The following is a 22,642-nucleotide window of genomic DNA, read 5'->3' as shown; positions in this document are numbered from 1 at the left end:
AGCATGCTCGGCTGTCATTCAGATATTCCAAACTCAACACAAATGATGTTGAAAAATAAAATGGCTCTTTATTATTAAAAAAGTTATAAAATAGTGTTGTGGTCTCCCCCCGTTCATAGAATAGCTGCTATTTTACTCTATATTTACACAAAAAGTTCAGGCACTTGTGAAAAAGTCAGCAGCCTAAGGTAGTGTCTGTACAAAACAAACTCATGACTTGCACAAGTGTGCAGGCGGCAGACGACGGCGCTCGGGACGGATCACACATCGCACAGCTGGATAGAGGTCGCCGGGGCTGCGGACGGCGGCGTCCTCCTATTTGGAGTTTGGGGCTGCCGGAGCAGGCCTCCTGGGTGGAACAGATCAGACCAGTGTTAGTTGTGTCTAGTAAAATTAGACAGTGGCAGTGAGTTATAAATAGCAGCCAAAAAAAAAAAAAATGCAGCTCAAGGAAGGAGAGGCAAGTGGAAGGCGGATTAGTAAGCATGCATCAACAGCTTTCTTGGTTGCGTAAGTCCTGTACATAACAGTATGGCTGTATGTATGAGTAAAATCTGTCTGGACATCTATCCAACCATTTACTGTATCTACCCATCTTCTCTTGATACATCTGCCAATCCAGCTATCCATCCACCTACCTACCTCTATGTTTAACGATCAGCACATCATTTGAGTTAGTGGCACCACCCTCCTTTTACATTTGCATTGAAAGAGGTACCTGTGAGTTGGCAGTCACTTACAACAGCTCTGCTAATGTTCAAACATTTCCACCTTTCTTTGTCATTTCTTGTTCCTTGTGCATCTCTCCAACCCATTTTGGACTGTTTGCAGCATTTTTGGTGTAGAGTTTAGGCGGCTTAGGCTTCACTGGCAGCCTATTTACAACAGCTCCTCATTTGACACTTTTTGCATCATACCCGGGCCGAGAATTGAACCAACCCTAAAGTGCAGTTGTTGGTTGACATTAAAACTGAGCTGGTGGCAAACCTTGGTTGCGAGATGACAATTTCGTAATCCTGGTGCCCTAATACTACTTGTTGGAGACGTTCATCTTGCTTCTCTCGCTCATCGACCAAAAGCTTCACACACCATGTAAAATAATCTGAAAATAAATAATGTACTTATTTATTATTGTACTATCCTTTTAATTATGGTCTTGTGGTTTTGTTTTTTTTGGACAGCACTTTGTTAGAGCTGTCGTGGTTGGTAAAGTGACAGTAACCTATTTGACAGTAAAAAAAAAAAAAAATACAGTATATAATTTTTTAAAACCTTTTATTTGAGTGAAACAGTTAAATAATTAGTACTTCTCCCCTTTCCAGAATTCTCTTTGGCGCAAGTATCTGTACTTCTACTTTTGCCACCCTGAGCTATAAGAGGGGAGACGGATGGATATGGTAGGATGGAAAGCGTCAAGGAAGGGAAAAGAGAGGTGGACCGCGAGTGGGAAAGAACCTAAGGAACCTTAGAGAGCGCAGAGGAAATGAGGCAGGGAGAAAAGGGAGAGACGGGCCAAGAAGCTGGGGAGGAACCAGAGTGAAGAAATGTACAAGACAAAGAAGTCGGGTGGGGGGGGAGGGAGGGAAGAAAAATAATGGTCATTGCATGAGGGAAATCTGGGGCGGCAATAAAACATGCGAGCAGAAAGGCGAGGAGAGGGGAGGGGAGTGGGGGGGGGGGGCAGCTTGACGGGCCTGTTGTCTCTGGCCGGGGTAGAAAGCATGCAGAGAGGGGTCTGCTCTGCCCGCCAATATGAGAAACACATTGCGCGGCAGACCCTCGCCCAGCTCAAATAGCAGCACCGTGCAGCCACAAGCCCGAACCGTGCAGCTTCTACCTGGGCACGCAAGCTGGGCCGGGAAGCCGCTGGTTGGCATGGACGGGCACGGGCGGGGCCCGGCCACGGGTTTGAGACTTGCCGCCATTCGCTGCCTTTTTCGGCCGCGTGGAGCTGCGTTAGGTGGAGAATTCGTGATGCCCCCCCGCTGGGTCTTAATGCCTCGCACGAGCCCAGGGAAGGATGCCTACCTGCAGTGTCGTGTGCCGGAGCGCGAGAGGTCCGAGTGGGCGGCATAGCTGGAGGTGGAGATCTCGTTGATGATGTCGAGCGCGGCCTGCAGGGCGGCGTGCTTCCCGAGCACTTGCTCCCGATGCTGCCGCTGATCGGGTGACTCATCCATCAGCGCCGAGCAGTCTCCCAGAGCGTAGAGCTGGGCCAGCAGCTCGGAGCTAATGAACTCTTTCACCTTGCCAGAGGGATTATAAACAGATGCGACAAGTCAAACACGTTAGATGCTGTCATGTGATATTTCACTCGGCTTTATGGCATTTCTTACAAGAGGGGTGAAAATATGACATGGGATTCTGCTTTTCTCTTTTGAGCCACTGGAAAAAAAATTTTTAATGGAGTGGAACCTCGAAAACACTCCATTCCAGTACACTGGTCAACCTTACAATTGTGCGGAATTTGAAACAATTTGTCCCACGGGAAATATAAATCTGTTCCACTGTCCAACTATCGCCGCTATAAACGATGAATAACCAGACAGCGAACGCCAGACGTTTGCGGGCATAGGTAGCGAGCCTTGCCATGAATAATGAAAGCCTGTGAGTAATTGATGCCCACTGGAGAAAAAAAAAAAAAAAAAAAAAAGGATTAGAATTGCCGAACGATGCCGCAAGATGCCTACATAGCACTTTTTTTTTCCAGTCAGACAATGGCCTTTCTCAATGAAGCTCCTCCTCTCAGTCCAACATTGGTGATTGGCACTTAGATTTCAACAGATGGCGCCAAAGCAATATTTTTACGAGGCATTTTGAGAATTTTCATCAAGTGAGAAAACAATTAGCCCCAGTTTCACCCAGTGACATGAAATTGGATAGAAATGTGGATCATCACAGTATTGTCCTAAAAAGGAAATCGAACCATGAAAAGCTGACGTGACGACGGCAGAGTTGTTCGGATAATTGTTGCACGTTAATTTATTGCTAGCGTTCGTTAAAAGAAAACATGGGAATTTTGAAAAAAATAATAATCGCATATGAAATTTTTAGATAAAGGGAAAAAAAATTGCAATGACAATTTTCAAAATTGTTCTGCGCTAGTGTGAATGCTTTTTATTTTTTTAGCTTTTATTTAATGTACGGCGCCCATTATAATCCATCCAGGGGAGTCTCAACCCGAAGTGGCAAATCCAGCCACAGCTACATGTGCTTCTATTCAACTGGCAAACAAATAAGCACCCTTTCTGGACCTGGATTTGCTATCTCTTATATCAACTGTGCCTAGCAATCAGTCGGTCCATCGCACAGGTATCAAACTCCGGTCTTCGAGGACCGGTCTTAGATGTTTCTCTCCTCCAACAACACAACTTATTCAAATGATCAAGGATCAGACTCCCGCAGAGCTCACTGAGAGCTGTCAATGACTCATCCCAGTCAAGTGGAATCTCACACAAATAGCAAAATAAGAAATAGTGCTTAGCATACGCTGTTGATCATCAGGTGCATGATGGCCTTGGGCATCAAGTCCTTGACGGTCTTGTGAATGATGCCCATGTAGGAGTCCACCAGGTTACGGATGGTCTCCACCTGGCGCTCCAGCTGGGGGTCCGTGAAGTTCTCAGACAGGCCGTTGGCCTGCATGTCCACCTGGGCGACGCACACCAAATCATAAGTGAGTGATTTTCACGTGCGCACACGCACACACACACAAAATAGGAAAAGATAACTGTTCGTGCGCGAGAAGGAGCCGAACACCATTAGCTGGGACGGAGAAAGCAAAAATGGAGGGGAGGTACACGGGGGAGTGGGCAGGAGGAAGAAAAAAAAAAAAGGGGGTGAAGAGACGGGGATCTGCTGATTAGAACCAGACTGGAACACACACGCATTGAAGTGACATCACTGGCCAAGAATTTGCGCCGAGGAGCCAACGACAAAGTGAGATGCGAGAAGGGAGGGGGAGTCGGGGTCGCACATGAGAAGTGGGGGTGAAAAGGGGTTACAGCAGGGGTGGGCAAAGGATGGTCAGCGGGACACATGTGGCCCACTCTGCACTTTAAGGTTCAGCCAACTTAAAGCATTTACATAAGCGAGACTCCTGTAAGATTTGATGCCATCATTTGGCGTGAAGGTTTTTCCTTAAGATTTAATCATTCAAATGCATTAATACAATTTTTAGATTTTTTTAAATCATTATTCTGGTGAAATAATAAAATCAAATACACATTTTTATTTTTATTTTTTTACCTCATCGGCGAATGACGAGGCCCGTTCAGAGTCCTGTAATATTTTTTTCCCCTAAAATAGTTTAATTTAAAAAAAAATCATGTATGTAATTAATTGTTTAACTGCATTTTTTTTCTTTTAACTCCCCCCCCCCCCCCCCCCACACTTTTTATTTATTCACAACGGGCGTTCTCCAAAGGGGTCAGGGTACTCACCGTGACCTCCTCTGGGTAGACGCCAGCTCGGAGCAAAGAGGACTTCCAGATGTCCAGCTCCTCCTGAGAGTTGCAGACCAGCTCCAGAAACTTGTGGTCCTTGTACACATTCCTTCAAGTATATCATACACTCAGGAAAACATGCAATACACAATGCAAAAAAAAAAAAACCCCCCCACAAACACAGTGCCTTTAAACTTCAACCACAATTCAGTGGAATGAGATGCATTCAAAAGTCAAACAAAACCGCAACAACAAATCTTGTGAGTCTTCAAGAGCCTCAGAAGGATTAATTTCCAGATATGTTTTTTTTTTTTAAAGATGCCACCACAGAAGTGTACCAGTGACGGCAAATAGGAACGGGCGAAACACTTCATCTTTCCCAAATGGCCATTAATCCGTTCCAACCTTCCAAAAGTCCCAACAAAAATAGCCAAGAAAAATAGCACTCTCCGTTTCTGTCCTATAAAAACAGAGTAATGACATCATCAACTAGAATGGAAATAAACACTTTTTGCTACCATTCAACAGACATTGTGTTGCTCCTTGGGTGCTCATCTTACCCACTTGGGGGGAGCAGCAGAATAATGACACAAATGAAGTTTCACAACTGATTTGATAAATTGCAGTAAAATGTGTCGTTTTTCGCAGAAGCACAAAAATATACGCCTTGCATATTGCTATATTGTCGGGGACAGGTGTTGCTCCACCATTTATATTCACATATCCTTTCCTTCAAAGTGTTTAAAAGCGACAAACTTGATGCTATTGGTTATCCCGTCGATGGCGTTTTGCATTGTTTGTTACCAATGAGCTAAGCCGACTTGTATTTATTAAGGCAAATGTGGTGGTTTGAAATGTGATTTTCAGCTTTGTTTTGTTTTGACAGTAAACCTCAAACTGGGAGTGGCAATAAACAGCTTGACCCATCTTTCCGAAAGAAATATCTGCTGCCTTTTAAGGGAGTTCAGTTCACTTGCACTTATCAAGTCAAACCAGAATAATACTAATAATACTACTACTAATAAAATAATCTTATCTCTTCGCTCCCAAAAGCTGTACGTCGTGCCTAGCTGCTATCTTCAAGGCATTATTGAAAAAAAGTGAGTCATTCGACTTTACTTCAGTTTTCTACCGACAGACACATTTGAACATATTGGATTTTTACACAGCAGATGTAACCATATTCATTGGCTGCTATTTCGAAAGCAGTGCAAAAGATGCTCACCCCCCCCCCCCACCCTTGTCTCTGTTGCATATATTTACGTAATTAAAATATAATTAGCGAGCTATAAAGTTATAATTTACAATCCCTGCAAAGTGCCAGGACTCCATGAAGTTTTGGCCTGGTACCACCGTGACCGCGGTGCTTTCTTACAAGCACGCCAGTATTCTCCAACCAGTCTTTAGGCCAAGTTCGCAGCATTGTGGTAAGAACCCTGTTGATTTTAAATGGTAGCGCATTCAAGGTAGTGGGGATCCAAACTCACACGTCTCAGCAGTTACTGAAACATGCTCCCGCTGTAACTCATCTACTGTACTCGTATCCTTTCCTCTTTTGTTTGCATTTTATGGCCTTGCTTCCACATCATCTATGTGCTTTGGCCTGCGCAAGCCACTCAAGGGGGGGGGACGAAAAAAAAAAGAGCAATGTGCGTCCCATCTGTAAGACATTTTTCTTTAATCGTTCATTTGTTCCCGCCCTCCTCTCCTCTCCTCTCGCTGTTCCCGCCTCACACTCACAACCTCAAATATGTGAAATGTGTGACTGTGAGACAACTGCAATGCTGAGCGAAAATAGAGAGAACAAGTAAGAGAGAAAGGGAGAGCAATGAGGAGAGATCAACAAATAGGCCGGAGCTCCACTGGGTGAGGCTAATAAGTCAGGGTGTGGTGGCGAGCAGTCAGGGCAGCAGGCCAACTATGACAATCCTCCAGCGCTATTACTCTACAACAGAGCCGAAGAAACCTTCTGCGTGCCGGCCAGATGCGTCTCATCAGAGCATCTGATGTAGTTTTGTCATGCAATTCGAAACATAAACTAAAGTCATGAACAGGCCCTCACGGCCTTTTTTTTCCAAGGCGACTTGATCAAACTTTGATGCCATGCTCCAAACACGTTAAACGGTGGAGACAACAAAGCTTTGTAATTTAGCGCAGTCCATCTGTTTTGTATCCCCTCTTGGGATTGCGAATCATTTGGGTGGATTCCCTCGTAGGAGATCGTTAAAGTACAAAGCCTGGACTTTGCCCAAAATGGCTGCTTCAACCTAAAATGGCGGACTTCCTGTTCATTTGGTGGCATGCGTCCTTTCTTATGACCGGTGAATTCAGTGTAAACTGGTGTTAGCGGTTTTTGAGGGTGAAACTGCCAAGGACTGGAATTTGCCTGATGATTTGCAGCTTGAAAACAAACCGACCAAATCCCAGTTCAATTTGAGGCATGGATCCTTGCGATTTTTTTGTGCAGCATGTTATGACAGACATGTCCACAAATTTCATTTCGATGGGTGAAACCGGTCCCCCTAAATTTACAAGAAATGATTGAGGGACGAGCCGTGAATTTCATCCAACGTGGCTGCTTCAAATCAAAATGGCCAACTTCCCATTTCACATTCAGGCACGACGGGCCTTTCAGACTTTTTGGTGTGTCCTGTTATGCTAGGCAGTTGGTGAAACTGGTGTCTGCATCGTATTTTTCCAACCTTCCGACTTTTCTCAAAACGATCATCACACATTGACGCCATTCTGCGTCCCATTTCAGGCAGGGACGGGGTGCTGAAACTTTTTCATATGTACTTTTATGAAAGACATGTCCACCGATTTCCAATGTTCATCACTGCTCGCAACTTTCATTCAACATCAATTTGGCGTGGAAACAAACACTGGAATGGAAAAAGTGTTCCTAATGCTGGTCTACATTCAGGACTCAGGCACACATTGAAAGTGCTCCCCGCGCAGATTTATCACACATCCTGACTACATCTTCTCTGAAGGAATTCCTGCTCTGAACGCGGCTGCTTTCGATTTCAAGACATTTTTCAGATTAGTGAAAATACGAACAGAGAAGCGGCACAGGAAAAGGAGGAGGGGGAGGAGGAGGAGGAGGCGGGGGGGGGGGGTGTTGGTGTTGGTTGGGGGGGGGTTGCAGGCAGAGGACAGATTTTGACACATTCCTGGCTGATGGCGCTGATACGCTTTCGTCCTCCCCTCAACCCCTTTTCTCGTTCTTCTCTTTCTCTGTGGTGAGTCGAGCAATTCTTTCCAAACGAGAGCCGCCTCATCTCAGATCCAAGCTCTCTGGCTTTGATTAGTTGCTTAATGAGCCTGCCGTCAGTATGCTGTGCTCCACACGCTTGCACAGGACGCAGGTTGTGTGTGTGTGTGTGTGTGTGAATACATCAGTATAATAAATACCACACATATGTGTTGGTCCAATCAGCTCCAATTTCACTTTTTCTCCCCTCAAGACCTCTTATGTTCTCTCCATCTGGTTCACACACTTTAAGGCAACATATCGGTGCGCTCTAGAGTCTGGCATATACGTGCAGACAATAAAACCACACCCATAGCCACCGGCGGTACCAACTGGATATCCTCTCAGCAGAACAAGCAAGGTCAGAGGAAGGGCAACGCATCTTCCCGTTTCCTGCCCTCACGCACACTCGTCGAAAGGCCGTAGTAAACTCCAGCCAGCAGGTAACGACGGCACAAATGCTACGTCAGTGGTGTCAAACATACGACCCGCGGGCCGGAACCGGCCCCCCGACGAGTTTCGATCAGGCCCGCAGGATAATTTAAAAATGAAAACATGCATGAAAGACAAATGAATATTTTTAATAAGATGCAATTTATGGATTATCCGCGAGGGGGCACATTGTTTTCTCTTTAGTTTGTAAAGTGTAAGCAGGGATTAAATTTAGATTTTATATGCACATGTGTAAATGTTTTTTTTTTTAAATCCTTTTTGTATAAATCTCGTTTAATCTTAAAATGCATAATTATATTTTTCAATACCAATTACTTGTTAAGGTTTTGTGCCTTTGTACAATCAGTGGGATCAGTTGCAATGCATATGTGTGAATGATAAAAGTAAATTGCACATTTGTCTAAGGAAATCTCAGGTGTTTCATGAATTGTTTTGTAAATGATATGTGCATTAAATTTCAACATTGTCCTAATGTTCTTGTGCTTCACTATACCAAAACAAAGGAAAGACGTGAAATGAGTCTGACACCCTGCTCTACATCATCTCACTGACTGACACACAAACATACGCTCATTCGACGCACACGTACCTTGATTCAGAATTGAAGAGGGCGAAGGCGAATTTGCTGGACATGAAGCCCTTCTCTACATCTCGGACCTTGAGGTTGTCTAGAGGGAGCATGTACCTCTTCTCCATCTCCTGGAAGGAAAGGAGCAGAAACACACACACATACACGCACACGCACACACGCAAAAGGGTAAGATAAAATTTGACAGTGGTATGCACAGTAAAATATGACACAGGTGTTTTTTTGTTTTTTTTTTGCACTCGTGGGCCTAGTGCAGTCACGTGTCTGGTACTAAACATTTTTCAGGCTGCGTCTGAAGGAGAAAGCATCCAACCGTATGGAGGAACTTCTGCAGAGGTGTGTGGGACTGCTGAAGAAGAGGCTCATCCTGATACAATCATACTGTCGCTTTGTGGCGTAATCTTCACATTTGCACAATCACCACTATTCAGGATTTTAATACTTCATTAAAATCTAATGACTGGTGACTTCATCTTCCTAAACTCTTTTTGTTAAAGTTCTTAGAGCCATGATGCGCAACTGCCTCGCCCACACATTGAGTGGCCCCTCGATAAATTAACATTTTTTGAGGGGGGGGGGGGGGGGTTCAATTTCCTCTACACCAGTGGGCTGCTGCGTACTTGCTTTTTAGCACCTGCAGATTCACTTATTTGTTAAAAAAACAATTCAACCTGTTTTTTTGAAAAATGGAAAACGCATAATCGAGCTTCATCTGCGTTTCTTTTGAAGACTTCTTGGGTTTTGCAAAAATATATATTTAGCGTGTCAATTATATGCAGATTTTCGCTATTCAGTGGCTCAGTTCCGATCCCGCGCGAATAGCGGGGGTCCACTACATAGTTTAAAGTTATAATACTATTCACCACAAGATGGCAGAGATTGCCGGTTCGGAAGTGTGTAGTCCTACAGTATGTGGCCCCCCAGTAGCGCTGATGAGAGATTGTAGCCTCATCTATCATTGAAGTTGCGGCAATAAGAATTTGAAACTCATACAGACAAGCAATTACTTTTCTATTAGATAAGGCTATGGCCAGATTAAATTAAGCTCCTCCTCTCAGTTCAACATAGTTGCCTGGCACCAAGACTCCACCAGATGGTGCCAAAGCAGTTTTTTAAAATATAAAAGACATGGTTTTGGCTTGAGCCGCAAATTGAGTTTTTTTTTTTTGGAGCAAATAAAAGATAGCCTAGCCCCCAAAAAACTGAAAATACATGAATTTGTATAGAGCAAATGATGAAAGTGCGGGAGAAGACTGCATTTGAAATAAGGTGGTAGTATGAATAAGTGCTTCTTAGCCCATATGCATTTCAATAAATAAAACACCCCCGGTTATTTTGTCCCACCAAAATGCTGGCACAGAGATATCCAAAAAAATCACATCTTACTGTAAAAGCGCACGCAACTGCGGCAATATTCCTCCCTGATCATTTCCACGTATAAGGCCTTATCTGCTGTTAACAGCGCTGATGCTGCAATTGCCCGGGATCTCTGTGTGAAAAAGGCTAATAATGGAGGAGCGTTCTGAGATGTGAGGAGAAGCAGACGGCGTGGAAGTCAAGGAACACAAGAGCCCAAGCTGGCAACAAACGAGAACAGGAGGAAAAAAAAAAAAAAAAAAAAAAAAGATGCTGGTTCCACATGTGAAAGCCATTACTCAGATTCGGGCTCCAACACACAACATTTCTCCAAGAATGAAGCCCACCCCCCTAACGTTTAAGAAGGGGGCTTCCAAAAGGCCGCTGTGGTACAGCTGTTGATGAGGTAGTCTTGGATGGGAGTTGGAGGACGTGTGACTAACACACAGAGCAAACACTTCCTTGAATTGCGCTGCATTTAATGTGTTCAATGGCTATGCAGGTGTGCTAGCATCTGTATTATTATTTTTTAAAGATGCACTGGTCAAACATTTTGGACTTCCCTCTCCCTCCCAGTACTCCCGTGAACCCTACGACTCTCTTCCTCCATTGACTCTTTCCTTTCCCCCCCCCCCCCCAAAAGGGGCCCACTTCCTGTAACAGAGGCCGAGGGAAAGAAAAAAAATGACAGCAAGCGATTGGCGCTGGTACAGCAACATCTGGGATCGTTTTAGACGGGAGGGGGGAGGAGACTGGATGGAGTATAGGGTGCTCCAGAGGCAGAAAGTAGAGATGAGGAAGAGGAAGGATAGAGAGAGGTTAATTTCACGGCAGGAGATGCGGAAAAGGGTTTGAGGAGCACTTGAGAGCCGAGCTGGGAAAAGCGGGGAGAGAGTCGCGACGATCCCAAAGTTGATCCCCGCCAAGCCATATATGGCCGATGGCTTCCTCCCTAACTCTCTCTCCTCTCTATTTCCTTCTGCCTTCCCGAGCTTAACAGGCAGGACTCCCAATGAGTCAAAGTGCCACGTCGAGAACTGGATACTATCGTGGGACGCCGCCGGCTACGCTAAGGTCCCAGAAACGAGAAGGAACATCCCGAGGAGCGGATGACGGACAGACAGACGATCGGCAGATATGGCTCGCAGAGACGGGGATAAGATGAACAGAAACGTTTGCCGGCGTGGGAAGAGGCCGCACCACAGAGACAAAGCGAAGTGAAGGCTCCTGCTCCGTCATCCCAGTGTTCAGACTACCTGTTCAGGATTTTGGTGGTGTACAGTAGTCTGCACATTGGTTAGACTGTGCACGGAAAGGCTTCGGGGGGGGTAAATTTGTGTTTCGCATTCACGACCGCCAACTTTCTGATGCGTTTGCAGAAAGAAAAAAAAAGTGTTTTGATTGGCCGTCGTTTTACCGTTGCTGCAGGTTCCGCTATAGTCTCGTCTTGGGTGTTTGTGCCTGGTTACATAAAGACTGCTTGTGTTTGTAGACTCTATATTTGCTCTTAAATCTGGCAGGGTCAGGTGTCATAGATCAGGGCTTCTGCGTCTGGAGCAGCGTCTAATGGATGTGAGACATGGAACAGGCCTCTCAAAGACACACACACACACACACACACACACACAGGGAGGCGTGTAGATTAAGTGTATGCATTAGTTAGCGGTCTGTTTATCCTCAGGAGGCCCACGGGACGACTGAGGCAGGGGTGAAGGAATGTATATCTGCTCGGTGCACCGCGGCGATAAGGACGCTCACTCCGAGACGCGATTGCATGTTTGTAATCCAGGAAAAAAGGCGTGGAAAGTGCGGGCCTGTTACAAATCAAGGAACGGAGAGGTGGAAAAGTGGGTATTTGTGAGCGAGAGGAAAGGGGCAGTTGCATGCTGCGATGTAGGAAGAGCCATGTGGGATTTCTCTGGTCAAGAAGATCTTGGAAGCTGGTATTTGGACAAAGCTTCAAATTTTCCAGCCAGGAATGTACATAGTCCCAGGGAGACTGCCAACCACAGAGAGAGCGAGAGAGAGAAGAGGGGGGAGACAGAAAATAAGAGAGAAGGAAGAAGGGAGGTAAAGAAAGAAAAAAGGCGGTGAGAGTCGAGGAAAAATGTCTGTGGACGAAGTGTGGGCGGGAATGTGAGAATAGAAATTGCAAGAGAGGAAGCAGATGCTCGGCTTGCAGATGCGCGCACGCGCACATTTTGGAATGACAAGAGCTGATTTGTGCAATAACGTGGATGACTGAAAAAAAAACAACAACATTCAAGCGTCACACACACTTAAAGCAGTTTAGGTAAAGCCTTCCGAGGGATGCCACGTGATGTCATCACGGCTGGTGTGAAAGTTAGAAAGTAAAGAAAACACTGTGGTTGGCTGCATGTGTGTGCGTGCGCGTCAAGTAAGCGCGCCTGGGGCTGCTGCATCTGGGAACGCACTGTACCGTGTTTATCTCAAAAGTGACTATGTGTGTGTCGAAATTAGTGTATATTTTTCTCCGCCATTTGCATGCCAGTGTGTTTACATCAGGCTCTGCGTGTGTACCGTATACTGTATATACAAGTCGGTCCTCTGTGTGTGTGCGTGAGTGTGTCCATGTGTGTGTGGGTGTTTGCTCGTCTTTGTTTGGATTGGGGCAACTCCAGCTGTGTCAAAGTGAGCCGCTCCAAATGCCTGAAATCCCAGAGGAGGAAGAAGAGGGGGGAGCGAGGGGAAGAGTGAATGGAGGGTGAGACCAATTGGGGAGCAAGAGATCTTTTTTTGGGGGGTGGGCTGGTTAACGTGTTAACTTAACTTCCGGGTCAAGGATGCTATTTTTGCTACAGGTGCTTTCTGAATCGTTTGTGAATGGCATTATTTTGTATTTAAGTATTTCTACTGTCTAACTTCAACCGTCATTTTTGGTTTTGATGCTCCCTCTGCACCCCCCCAACGAAAGCATTCACTTCCTGCCCATCTCCCCCATGACGTCAGCCGCTGACCAGACTGTTGTGGTGTGTCTGCCTGTCTACACTTGCTGTGCAGACCTTCTGCTCCTGTACAGCAGGCACAGACAGGCAGACAGATGGCAGCCCCACTGACACCAGGAGCGCCCGCTTTGGTCCAAATACCGTTTCCGACAACCGTGCTCCGCTCTCTGCCCGTTCGGGTATTTCTCGTCATCCCGTTACACGTGTGTTTCAAGTTGAATTCTTCCAATAAAGCCACGGCGCCTCTCAAAATGTCCTGCTGTGTTTTCTTTTGAAAATCGAAACCTGAAGGGCTCACCTCGTTGTCCTTGAACCAGGACAAGCTCTCGGCGGTGAGAATGAACCAGTACTCCTTGGCGATGATGCTGACATTGTTGATGGTGAGCCATCCTTTTCGTATGACCTGCAGCGGCACCAAAAATAGAACATTTAGACCGCGAAAGCTTGAATGAGGCACTGCGAATTCGAGAACAGGTTGACAGACTGAAACAGGGGCCCTCAATTACAAGTGAAAGGCAACAAAGAATGCATTTTTCCCCTCAATTTAAAGCGGTTCCCAAGAGTTTTAACAGTGACATGCTTTTGAAAAAATACTCCACAGATCAAAAAAAATTTAGTACACTGTGTTTCGAGCCTCGCTGAAATTAGCCTGGTTTGCGTTTTTACTGCTGAGACTCTACTACTGGGCCAAAAGTACAGTAAGGCTTTCGTAGGCAGCACAATTAGGGGCAGAGTTACTTATTGCAAACTGATCACATAAAAAGCATTTTCACACATGGAGGCAACACTTTATCAAGCAACTGTGGAGTCATTTTCAGTCTACAGCAAGTGGGAAAATGGCTGCCCCCTGAGATGGACAAAAAATTAAAATAAAAAACGTGGATTTTGCTACTTATATTCCAAAACCGTAATATTAAGCAGAAACCCGCAGAGGCCACAGCAGAATTGTAAATTGAGGACCCCTGGATTGTGAGGCGGTAACGAATGACCCAAAGAATAAACACAGAGCAAAAGTTGTGAAAAGTGATGGAAAATAAAGTTAGAGAGGAAGATCACCGAGCAGGTAAACCCCCCCCCCCCCCCCCCAGGAGATTGCCGCGCGAAACAGAAAAGCAGTTTCCATCAGAAGGTCAGAACAGGCAGAAGGAGACTGAAAGAAACACTGTACTGGTGATAAATAAAAGCAATACCGGGAAATGGGGAACTAAAGTGGGGAAGAAAGGTTGACATTAGTAATGCAAGTACGCTAGACGACAAAAAAGAAAAATAAATAATGAAGCGGAACAAGGCCTTTTTTTTTGTCACTGTGCACAATTGCAACAGTCATGCCGACCCAGAATCCTGTGCACACATATGTCCAGCAGAGGCTTAAAGAGATTGGTATCCTACTATTAGACTTGAAGGAGGCGCCACACCCTGGAGATTGTGGGAGGGGGAAACACAGGGTATGAAAATTGGAATCAACTGTCGCTGGTCCTGATGAACATTTTGCTGATTATGAAACATTCAACGAAGGTGACAACATCATGAAAGAAGCCCGTAACAATTTAAATCCGCCGAAACAATCCCTTGGTTTGAACGCAGTGGATGGACTGTGAGGAGCCAAGAACAAATCATCATCATCATTGGAAACACTTCCTATAAAATGCTCGGTCGCGTATTCATTGGTGGCTTTGGAGGCACATGAACAATGATGCATGGTGTGTGCCATCAACGCTAGAAAAACAAGAATGATAGCGTAAAATCTTGTTCACATATGTACAAACAAATCTAAGTTCATCTAAAACATTTGTTTTAGATGGTCCCTCTCTGCACTGCATATTTTCACCCATCGAGGGTGCACTGGAATGAGAGTTTGAGAGATTGGTTGCACACATTGAAATCATGTTTCATCAACATAAATGTTTTTATTTTGTGCAATATTCATGCATGCAGCCACGTTGTTGAAACATGATTGAGTGCCACCCAATGTGCATACTTTTTAAAATGCGAATCCAACACTTTTTTTTACGATGTAGGTCGAGTACGTAACTTCTGAAATGAACGGGGGATGATCAATGAAATTCTAACAGGCAGTCAGTCAGGGCTAAAGTCTCACCTGCTGTACTCCACCGCCGGCAACGATCTTGTTATCGCTACGGTGGCACAGAGGTTGAGCACTGATGGAGACAACAGCTTGGATTTAAAATTTAAAAAACACCTTGTTTGAAAGAAAATACTTCGATGATGTTTACTCACTGAGCAAAGCCGATAAAGTCTTCGTGTTTGGTATTAATATATGCAAGCTGCATGTCGATGAGCAGAGAGATCTGAAGAGAGGAAAATGTAGGTGAAGCGGAAGAAAAACAGAACCCAAATGAAAACCAAACGTGACGGTCCGAACGCGCGTGACCGACCTGATCTCGGCATGTGCTCTCTTGTTCTCGGATTTCGGCAGTGACGAGACGCTCCGTTTCTTCCCTCAGCTTGGGAAAAGAACTGATCTTTATGGAGAAGAGGTCACTTTAGTTAAGAGGCACAATAGCGCTCATGTATGACTCACCCCTGGATGCAGACCTTATTAAAGCACTCGTAAATGGTGGAGATCAGTTCCTTGCAGACCATGTCGACAAAGCCGAAACACGGAATTTTTAGTTTGGAGATCTGCTTCTTTACAATTGCCTGAAAAGCCATGTCAGGGGTGAATAGGCCCGTCCTGAGGGTGAACGAAGGAGGAAGTTAGAACAAACCAAACTCTGTCATCATCAAAAGTAAAGGATGACATCACCTGACGCCGTGGATGTTCCTGATGGCATAGGCGATCTCCATCCGCAGCTTTCTTTCGTCGCACGTCATCTGCGGCACAACGGAAGCAACATACATGAAAGTTGCAACTTGCAAGCGTCGACAAAGTGCCCGTTGTCATTTTTCTGACCCATTAATCAATTTTGTGTCGATCAGTGAAACAGGTGTTGGGGGTCAAAAAAATAAATAAAAATGAAAAAGCTTGACAATTTAGCGTTGCCGCTCTTTCTCTGCATCTAGTTGGTGCTCAAGTCGTAGGTTATCACAGGATGTGCCTGGAAATGGTCCAAAATGGCCAGTTCAAACAAAAATGTTTGTCTTCCTGTTCAATTTCAGACATGGTTCCTTGAGACTTTTTCATGTGACTCGTTATAATAAACATGACCACTAAATTTCTGGTGGATTGATTAAAATGTTAAGATGGCGACGGTGATTTATTTTTTCCCCCCATCCATCCTTGATGATCAACACGTGACACCATGCTCCACAGACATGAAATGGCGACAATAACGCTTTGCCATTTAGTGTCCATCTGTAAATTGAGTCTTTTTTTTTTTTGGACAAATTCCCTAGTCAGAGTTCATTAAAGTATGAGCGTGATACAGTCGGTGCAATTCTCCAGGTTCTTCTTGAAAAATTTCAAAGGCTATCATGCTATGTCTCATCAAGAACCTTGTTGAGTGTCACAAAAGACCGAATAAGGTAAACGCACTTTGTGCAGCTGATAGGGGAAGCGCTCATGGAAGATCTGGTTGATCCTTGCTCCTCCCGACAGGTGGACGGTGTTCACTTCGTCGGCTGAGCCCTCAATTAACTTCTCAAAGTCGCCGGCCAGTTGCTGTACGACTCTAGAAATAGAAGACATGACGGGAGATGATAAACTACCCCGCCGCCGCCCAAAAAAATAAAAATAAAAATACAGCGAGGCCCCTGCCTTTTTGCTGCTTGCTATTCATGAATGAATCTATTTGCAGGTTTTGTGCACAAGATGGTGCCAAATTTATTTTTACGGCCAATGTTGTAAGATGAGTTTTTGAATATTCACAGTTCAAAATATTTATATAGGCCATTGTAAACGTCTTAAGGACTCGCGGGTCTTTACTGTACACCCTTATGTGACTGACTTGATGAGGGTCTTGGTCTTGCACATGGGGTCATCTGGATTATACAGTTTATACGCGTCGGCTTCTTTACTGATGGACACAAGTAGGCACCGCATGTGACTGTGGAGCGCAGGCAGACTGTCACAGATGTGGTTCGTCAATTGCTGCAAACAAACAATCAAATTGTAAGTAACAATTGACACAGCGTGACGTTGGTCCGCTTCTGTGCTGTCTGACCTGGTTGAGGTACTTCTGTAAGTACGGCGTGCCCATTCTGTCAGTCATGTGCCTGTAAGCTGGGTGGGACAGGAAAAACGTTTTCTCCGCTTGCAAGGCTGCCTTAATATCCTTTTTCCCTTCGATGTCCTTTTGACTGCGGTTCACTAGACCAATATAACCTGAGGAAAACAAAACAAAACAATGTACCACCTTTATTCAATGTAATGGTTTGAACTCAAGTTCTATTTGACTTCTGAAGATTTTTTTTCCCCCCCAGAAAAGTAGAAATGTTCCACTTGGCGTGCATCCCACTGGAGATGTTACAACATGGTTTCCGCGTTGGCCAACTGGTTAGCACGTTGGCCTCGCAGTGCAGAGGTGCAGGGCTCGATTCCAGCTCCGGCCTCCCTGTGGAGTTTGCATGTTCTCCCCATGCCTGTGTGGGTTTTCTCCGGACACTCCGGTTTCCTCCCACATTCCAAGAAACTGCATGGCAGGCTAATGGACCACTTTAAACTGTCTCTACGTGTGATTGTGAGCATGGATGTTTGTTCGTCTATGTGTGCCCTGCGATTCGCTGGCAACCAGTTCAGGGTGTCCTCCGCCTACTGCCCGAAGACAGCTGGGCTAGCCTCCAGCACGCCCGCGAATCTTGTGAGGATAAGCGGATTAGGAAATGGATGGAAGGATGTTACAACATGAGGCTCCGTGACTAAAGCTACGGCTCTGCGTTGCTGACTTGAGGGGCTTTTCTGTGAATAATACATTAAAGCGTTTTTGGAAGAGGTATGAACTAGCCAAACACCTGGTATTGCTTCACTGTAAATCCTTATCTCATCGCTCTCTCTCTCACACACACACACATGGATATGCACACACCCGCGCACACGGTGACTCACCTCGTCTCAGTGGAAGCAATCTATTCTCAAGTATTTCCCGAGCATCTGTTCCTTTATCCATGAGGTCCAGCATGGTGATCACACCTATCGTGCGCTGGCCTACCATAGAGTTGGGGGGGGGGGGGGGGGGGGGGGGGGGGTAGATAAAGTAAAATACTGTATATAGATTTAAAGATTAGATTTTAAAGGGAACATATGAAAAATTCACTTTTTAATGGCTTGGATAAAAATAGTTGGGCCCCTGGAGTATCTGCTCACCCATCAAGTAATTTAAACAACCAGATTACAAAGTGTGGCAGGCTCAGCAGCTCACCCTGCGGGTCGACATCTTTGGCCAGTTTGAGTGCATCGGAGTTGGCCAGGTCCATGTTGGCAGGTGTCACAGCCAGGATGAGGCAGTTCTCCTTGCAGATGTACTGCATGATCATGTCTCGCACCTGGTACTCGATGTCTGGCGGCTGGTCGCCCACAGGAACCTTGGTGATGCCGGGCAGGTCCACGAGGGTCAGGTTGAGCACTGCACACGGCAGACGTTAACGCGCTTGGAGTGGAATGCGTGACGACGATGCGAGCATGAGGCGGGATTACCATTGGGGGAGAAAATGCGGAGATTGATGGGTATGGGAGAGATGCCTTTGTTGTTTCCTGTCAGCCTACGGGTTTCTGCCTCGATTTCTTGGCGGATCTCATCAAAGTCCGAGAACCTCTTCCCCCTGCAGTGCAAAAATTCCCCATACTCTAGAGAGACAAGAAAGATGTGTGGCATTGTGGAATCCCCTTTCACATCAATGCTGCCCCAATAATGGTCAGTATCAGTATTACGAGGGGTCGTTCCCATGCTGGCAACAAAAGAGATATTGTACAATTTATTAAAATTGTACAAATTCAACCCAAGGTGTCAATAATTCGTGTGGCCACCATTATTTTCCAGCACTGCCTTAAGGCTCTCGGACATGGGAGTTAAACCATTGTTTGGTCTTGGCCACCGTGCTGCGTCATCAACTTTCAGCCTAGCCATAGCGTATCTGTACATAGGGCAACAATTATGGTATTATTTTTCCTCTGAGTTCTTTGAACTTTGGCTCCATATTGAACCAGAGACCAGCCTGAGAGAGTGTGGGATCAATTAATACCAAACCTGCACTCCGTTCAGAGGTGAGACCAAATGAGTCACATGACATCATATGAGAAAACTGCTATTGGACCAAATTTTGACATTTTCACTTCGGGGTATACTCACTTTTATTGCCAGTTATTTAGATAAATAGCTGTGAGTTATTTTGAAGGGACAGTAAATTTACGGTTACACAAGCAGTGAGCACTTCCCATCGGGAAAGTGTTATTTCCTTTGTGTTGTCCAATGAAAAGATACAATAAAATATCCACACAAATGTAAGACATGTACTCACTTTCGTTAGATACTGTACTTCATTGTTTGATGTCATAGTGGTGGGCATTATGTTGTGTGGCAATTAGTCTGCTGCATGCACCACATGCACAAATCCACAGTGATTTTTTTTAAAAAGTGCAATTCCAACTATGTGATAATGAGCTGTCTCCACGAGTGACAGTATGTGTCATCGCCCAAGGAAGGCAATTCTTTGTACTCTCAAATTAATCCTGCACTGAGGACCTAAAAATTACCAGATTTTTCTCTCTTACGCCATCTAGTGGCAGCGCCAAGCGCACACGGAAAATACAACTGCCAACATGCACGCGTCGAGTCAACAGAAGCCGCACTCACCGGTGTCGGCGTGATGTAGCTGTAGGACCAAAGGTCTGCGAGTGACAATCCCAGTACCGCGGGGAAGGAAGTCTCTGTCAGAGAAAATAAAACATACGAACCCTGAAAAGAAGAAGGAAACTCACACTTGCGCCAAGGCAGTCCACACATGGTTGTCTGAAACGCTTAAAAAAAAAAAAAAATCCTCTTTCCCCATATAAATCTTGATTGGGATGTTTGTTTTCCTGCATCCTGCTCCCGATCACACTGCTGGCAGAGAGCCCGAATTGGATATGTCATAACATGCAGTCAAACAAAGGAACTGAAACATATCAATGCACAGTCAGGAAGGTGAGTACAAGGCCTTCAGGCGTCACTTTGAAACAAATCCTAATCCGGACTTCAGGGATTTCAACTGGTCTCCTCCGCATCACGGAGCTGCATTGTCTGGGAAAAAAAAATCTTGAAGGAAACTGACAAATGAGTCACAAGGCAGTGTCCTGTTTTTTTTGGGGGGGGGGGGCGACACAGAATTAAATTAACCCTCGTCACATTGCGCATCACAATCAGACTTGGACTTTACTTTGGATCTTATCATGCTGAAACACAAAAATCTGTACTCATTTTGTCACACTGTAGACCACAATCCATTCCGTGCTGACTTGAAAAACAATCTTTCCCATAGGAAATAATGACAAATTTGTTCCAGGCTCAAACGGTCGCAGTCATGAACTTTCTATCGACAGTACAGGCGATGTTTGGAGTCAAATTTCAATATTCCCAAATGTCGTGTAAAACCCCAGTTAAGCAGTGTATCATAAAACAAAATTAAAGTCATACTTTTTGAAGATGACCAACAGACAGGTAATGGACGTTGTTTTTCAGCACATTGAATGCTATTTACTGCTTTGTAAAGTTATCCATCATAGTCGACAGAATTTGTCTTCATTAGGGTCACGGGTGAGCTCGGGCCTATCCCAGTTGACTCTGTGAGAGGCGGGGTATGCCCTGCACGAGTGACTGCACACATATAAACAAGGATTTGCAATAAATTCAACGCTTAATAGTGTCAGAAACGCATAAAGTGAATTGGACAAGCAGTTGTATGGGTGGTGCACCCACGACGCAGAGGTGATGCATCGCCTTTGCGGGACTCCGTCAACAAAGCAGAGTGAACGTTACTTATTGCCCTTTACTGCACCGTGTTGCACAGGTGAGCAAGTCTGTCGATGAAAAATTTGGGGACTTTGAAATACAGGTATTTGTGGGACAAAAAAAACAAAAAACTGAGTGAGTTGACTTGTGAACTGTGCACAAATTGGATTCTTCTACTTGACGTTGTCTTGCTGTTCAGCAGTTTTGAACATGATTTAAACTTGGCCATTCATGATATAGTTTTATTAATTTTGGGGTGTTTTTGGAGTAAATACTGTATATCTACAAAAAAATTATTTTTTAAAAACATGCAAGCATGGCGGGACCATGCAACCACGAAACTCATAACTGTGAAGCAGATGTGCCAAACCTGAGTCATCCACACCATCCTGCCTCTCAAAATTCATTCACTGCCATTGACGATGCTTGATGCCAGATGCACTTAATCTGCATTATATTGTACAGCAGAACGAATAAAAATCACATCACTCAATACGTCAAAACTTCCCAAGCAGCACTCGATCCACCCAGTTAGCATTCACTGGAACTTACCTGCCCACAAAGTTCTCTAGCACCGAGCTCTTCCCGGAACTCTGGCCCCCCACCACGGCAATCTGCGGCAGGAGGAGGCTGTAGCTCAGACCCGCGCTGCCCAAGGCGTCCTGGAGCCGATTGATCATCGAGATCATGCTGCACGGCGACGATGGTGGTGGTGAAGGAAGAGGAGGTGGCGGTGTTGCTGTAAAGTCGGGATTTCCGAGCCCGGAACGCCCCCCTGAACTCCCCCTCAACTTTTAAGAGGGCTGCCCCGCCGAGTATCAACAGCAAGTTGGAGCTAAAGGTGATAAAGTGACACTCAAAAATCACACTTGACACACCGTAAAGAAACAAAGGCGGCAGAAATGGACACGTTGTGGCAACATGAAGAATACACAATGCTATTATCGTCACATGATGCGTTCAAGAGCCTCCCAGTGTTACGTCCAATGACATTCACGGCGACGACCCATCCCGCAGTTGCCCCTAGCAACGGTGCGACCAAATTCTTCCGTTTTCTTGAATAATTTACGACACCGGTACTCTTACATTTATATGACTAATAAGACAAAGTTATTTTTAAAGGGACTTAAGTTAGGGGCGTGTTTGCTAACTTGTTCGTTCACAAGAGCTAGCGTCCAGATTTCGGGCGAACCAAACCGCTAATGCGCTCTTAAGCTTATTTTGTTGACGCAGGCTCACTTTTCACACAGTTTCGCTTCTCCTTACCTCCGTGTAGACATTTAGGAAGTTAGCCGCGATGCTGAGTGGGCTCCAGGGTTAGCTTGAAAGAGGAGAACGTGGAGGAGCGGACAGAGAGCGAGAGAGAAAAAAAACTAAAACCACCCAACTTTTGACAGCTAACGGGCGCGAAAGGTCTGCGCATGCGCCTAAAACAACCACTTGTAAAACATCCTCTCATGTAAACACATATTTATATTTGGGGATATTATCCAATTATAACTCCTGTTTCTTCTTTAATGCAGGCAACTTAAATGATCGAATTAAAAACGCGGAGTGGGGGTCAATTCCACTTCTACTGTAAATAACTCTTCCTCATTCCGAGGTAGTGAGGCGTGTGCGGGGCAAAGGAGTGCAGCCTGAGGGGAGTGAAATGGAATCCTGGCGCTAAAAATATGGGTGAAATAATACAGAGTGTA

The 22,642-nt window shown here is 45.2% G+C and overlaps 1 protein-coding gene across 4 annotated transcripts; it reads right to left on the bottom strand.

The window, feature by feature from the left end:
- Positions 1 to 48: 48 nt before the first annotated feature.
- On the bottom strand, positions 49 to 22,357 carry dnm3a (dynamin 3a). Of its 4 annotated transcripts, XM_086114725.1 has the most exons (22): positions 22,212 to 22,356; positions 21,498 to 21,780; positions 19,812 to 19,885; positions 18,656 to 18,780; positions 18,381 to 18,584; positions 18,068 to 18,166; positions 17,187 to 17,347; positions 16,971 to 17,113; positions 16,559 to 16,694; positions 15,830 to 15,897; positions 15,619 to 15,757; positions 15,459 to 15,545; positions 15,301 to 15,371; positions 15,161 to 15,221; positions 14,452 to 14,478; positions 13,361 to 13,465; positions 8,741 to 8,850; positions 4,443 to 4,554; positions 3,490 to 3,651; positions 2,029 to 2,246; positions 1,838 to 1,951; positions 49 to 349 (listed from the first exon to the last, which is right to left on the bottom strand). In XM_086114725.1, exons 1-22 carry the CDS (start codon positions 22,223 to 22,225, stop codon positions 316 to 318), a joined length of 2,547 nt encoding a protein of 848 aa, XP_085970851.1. In that variant the 5' UTR covers positions 22,226 to 22,356; the 3' UTR covers positions 49 to 315. The 4 variants fall into 4 exon arrangements, with proteins under 4 accessions (XP_085970851.1, XP_085970853.1, XP_085970852.1 ...); XM_086114727.1 differs by lacking the exon at positions 1,838 to 1,951 and having other exon boundaries at positions 22,212 to 22,357; XM_086114726.1 differs by lacking the exon at positions 14,452 to 14,478.
- Between the last annotated feature and the right edge of the window lie 285 nt (positions 22,358 to 22,642).

This window comes from Hippocampus guttulatus, chromosome 7, assembly GCF_054856545.1.
Source record: "Hippocampus guttulatus isolate MCC_2025c chromosome 7, RoL_Hgut_1.0, whole genome shotgun sequence".
In the NCBI taxonomy this organism is placed as follows: Eukaryota; Metazoa; Chordata; class Actinopteri; order Syngnathiformes; family Syngnathidae; genus Hippocampus; species Hippocampus guttulatus.
The sequence above is the reverse complement of the archived record's forward strand: the minus strand, read 5'-3'. Positions and strand labels throughout refer to the sequence as shown.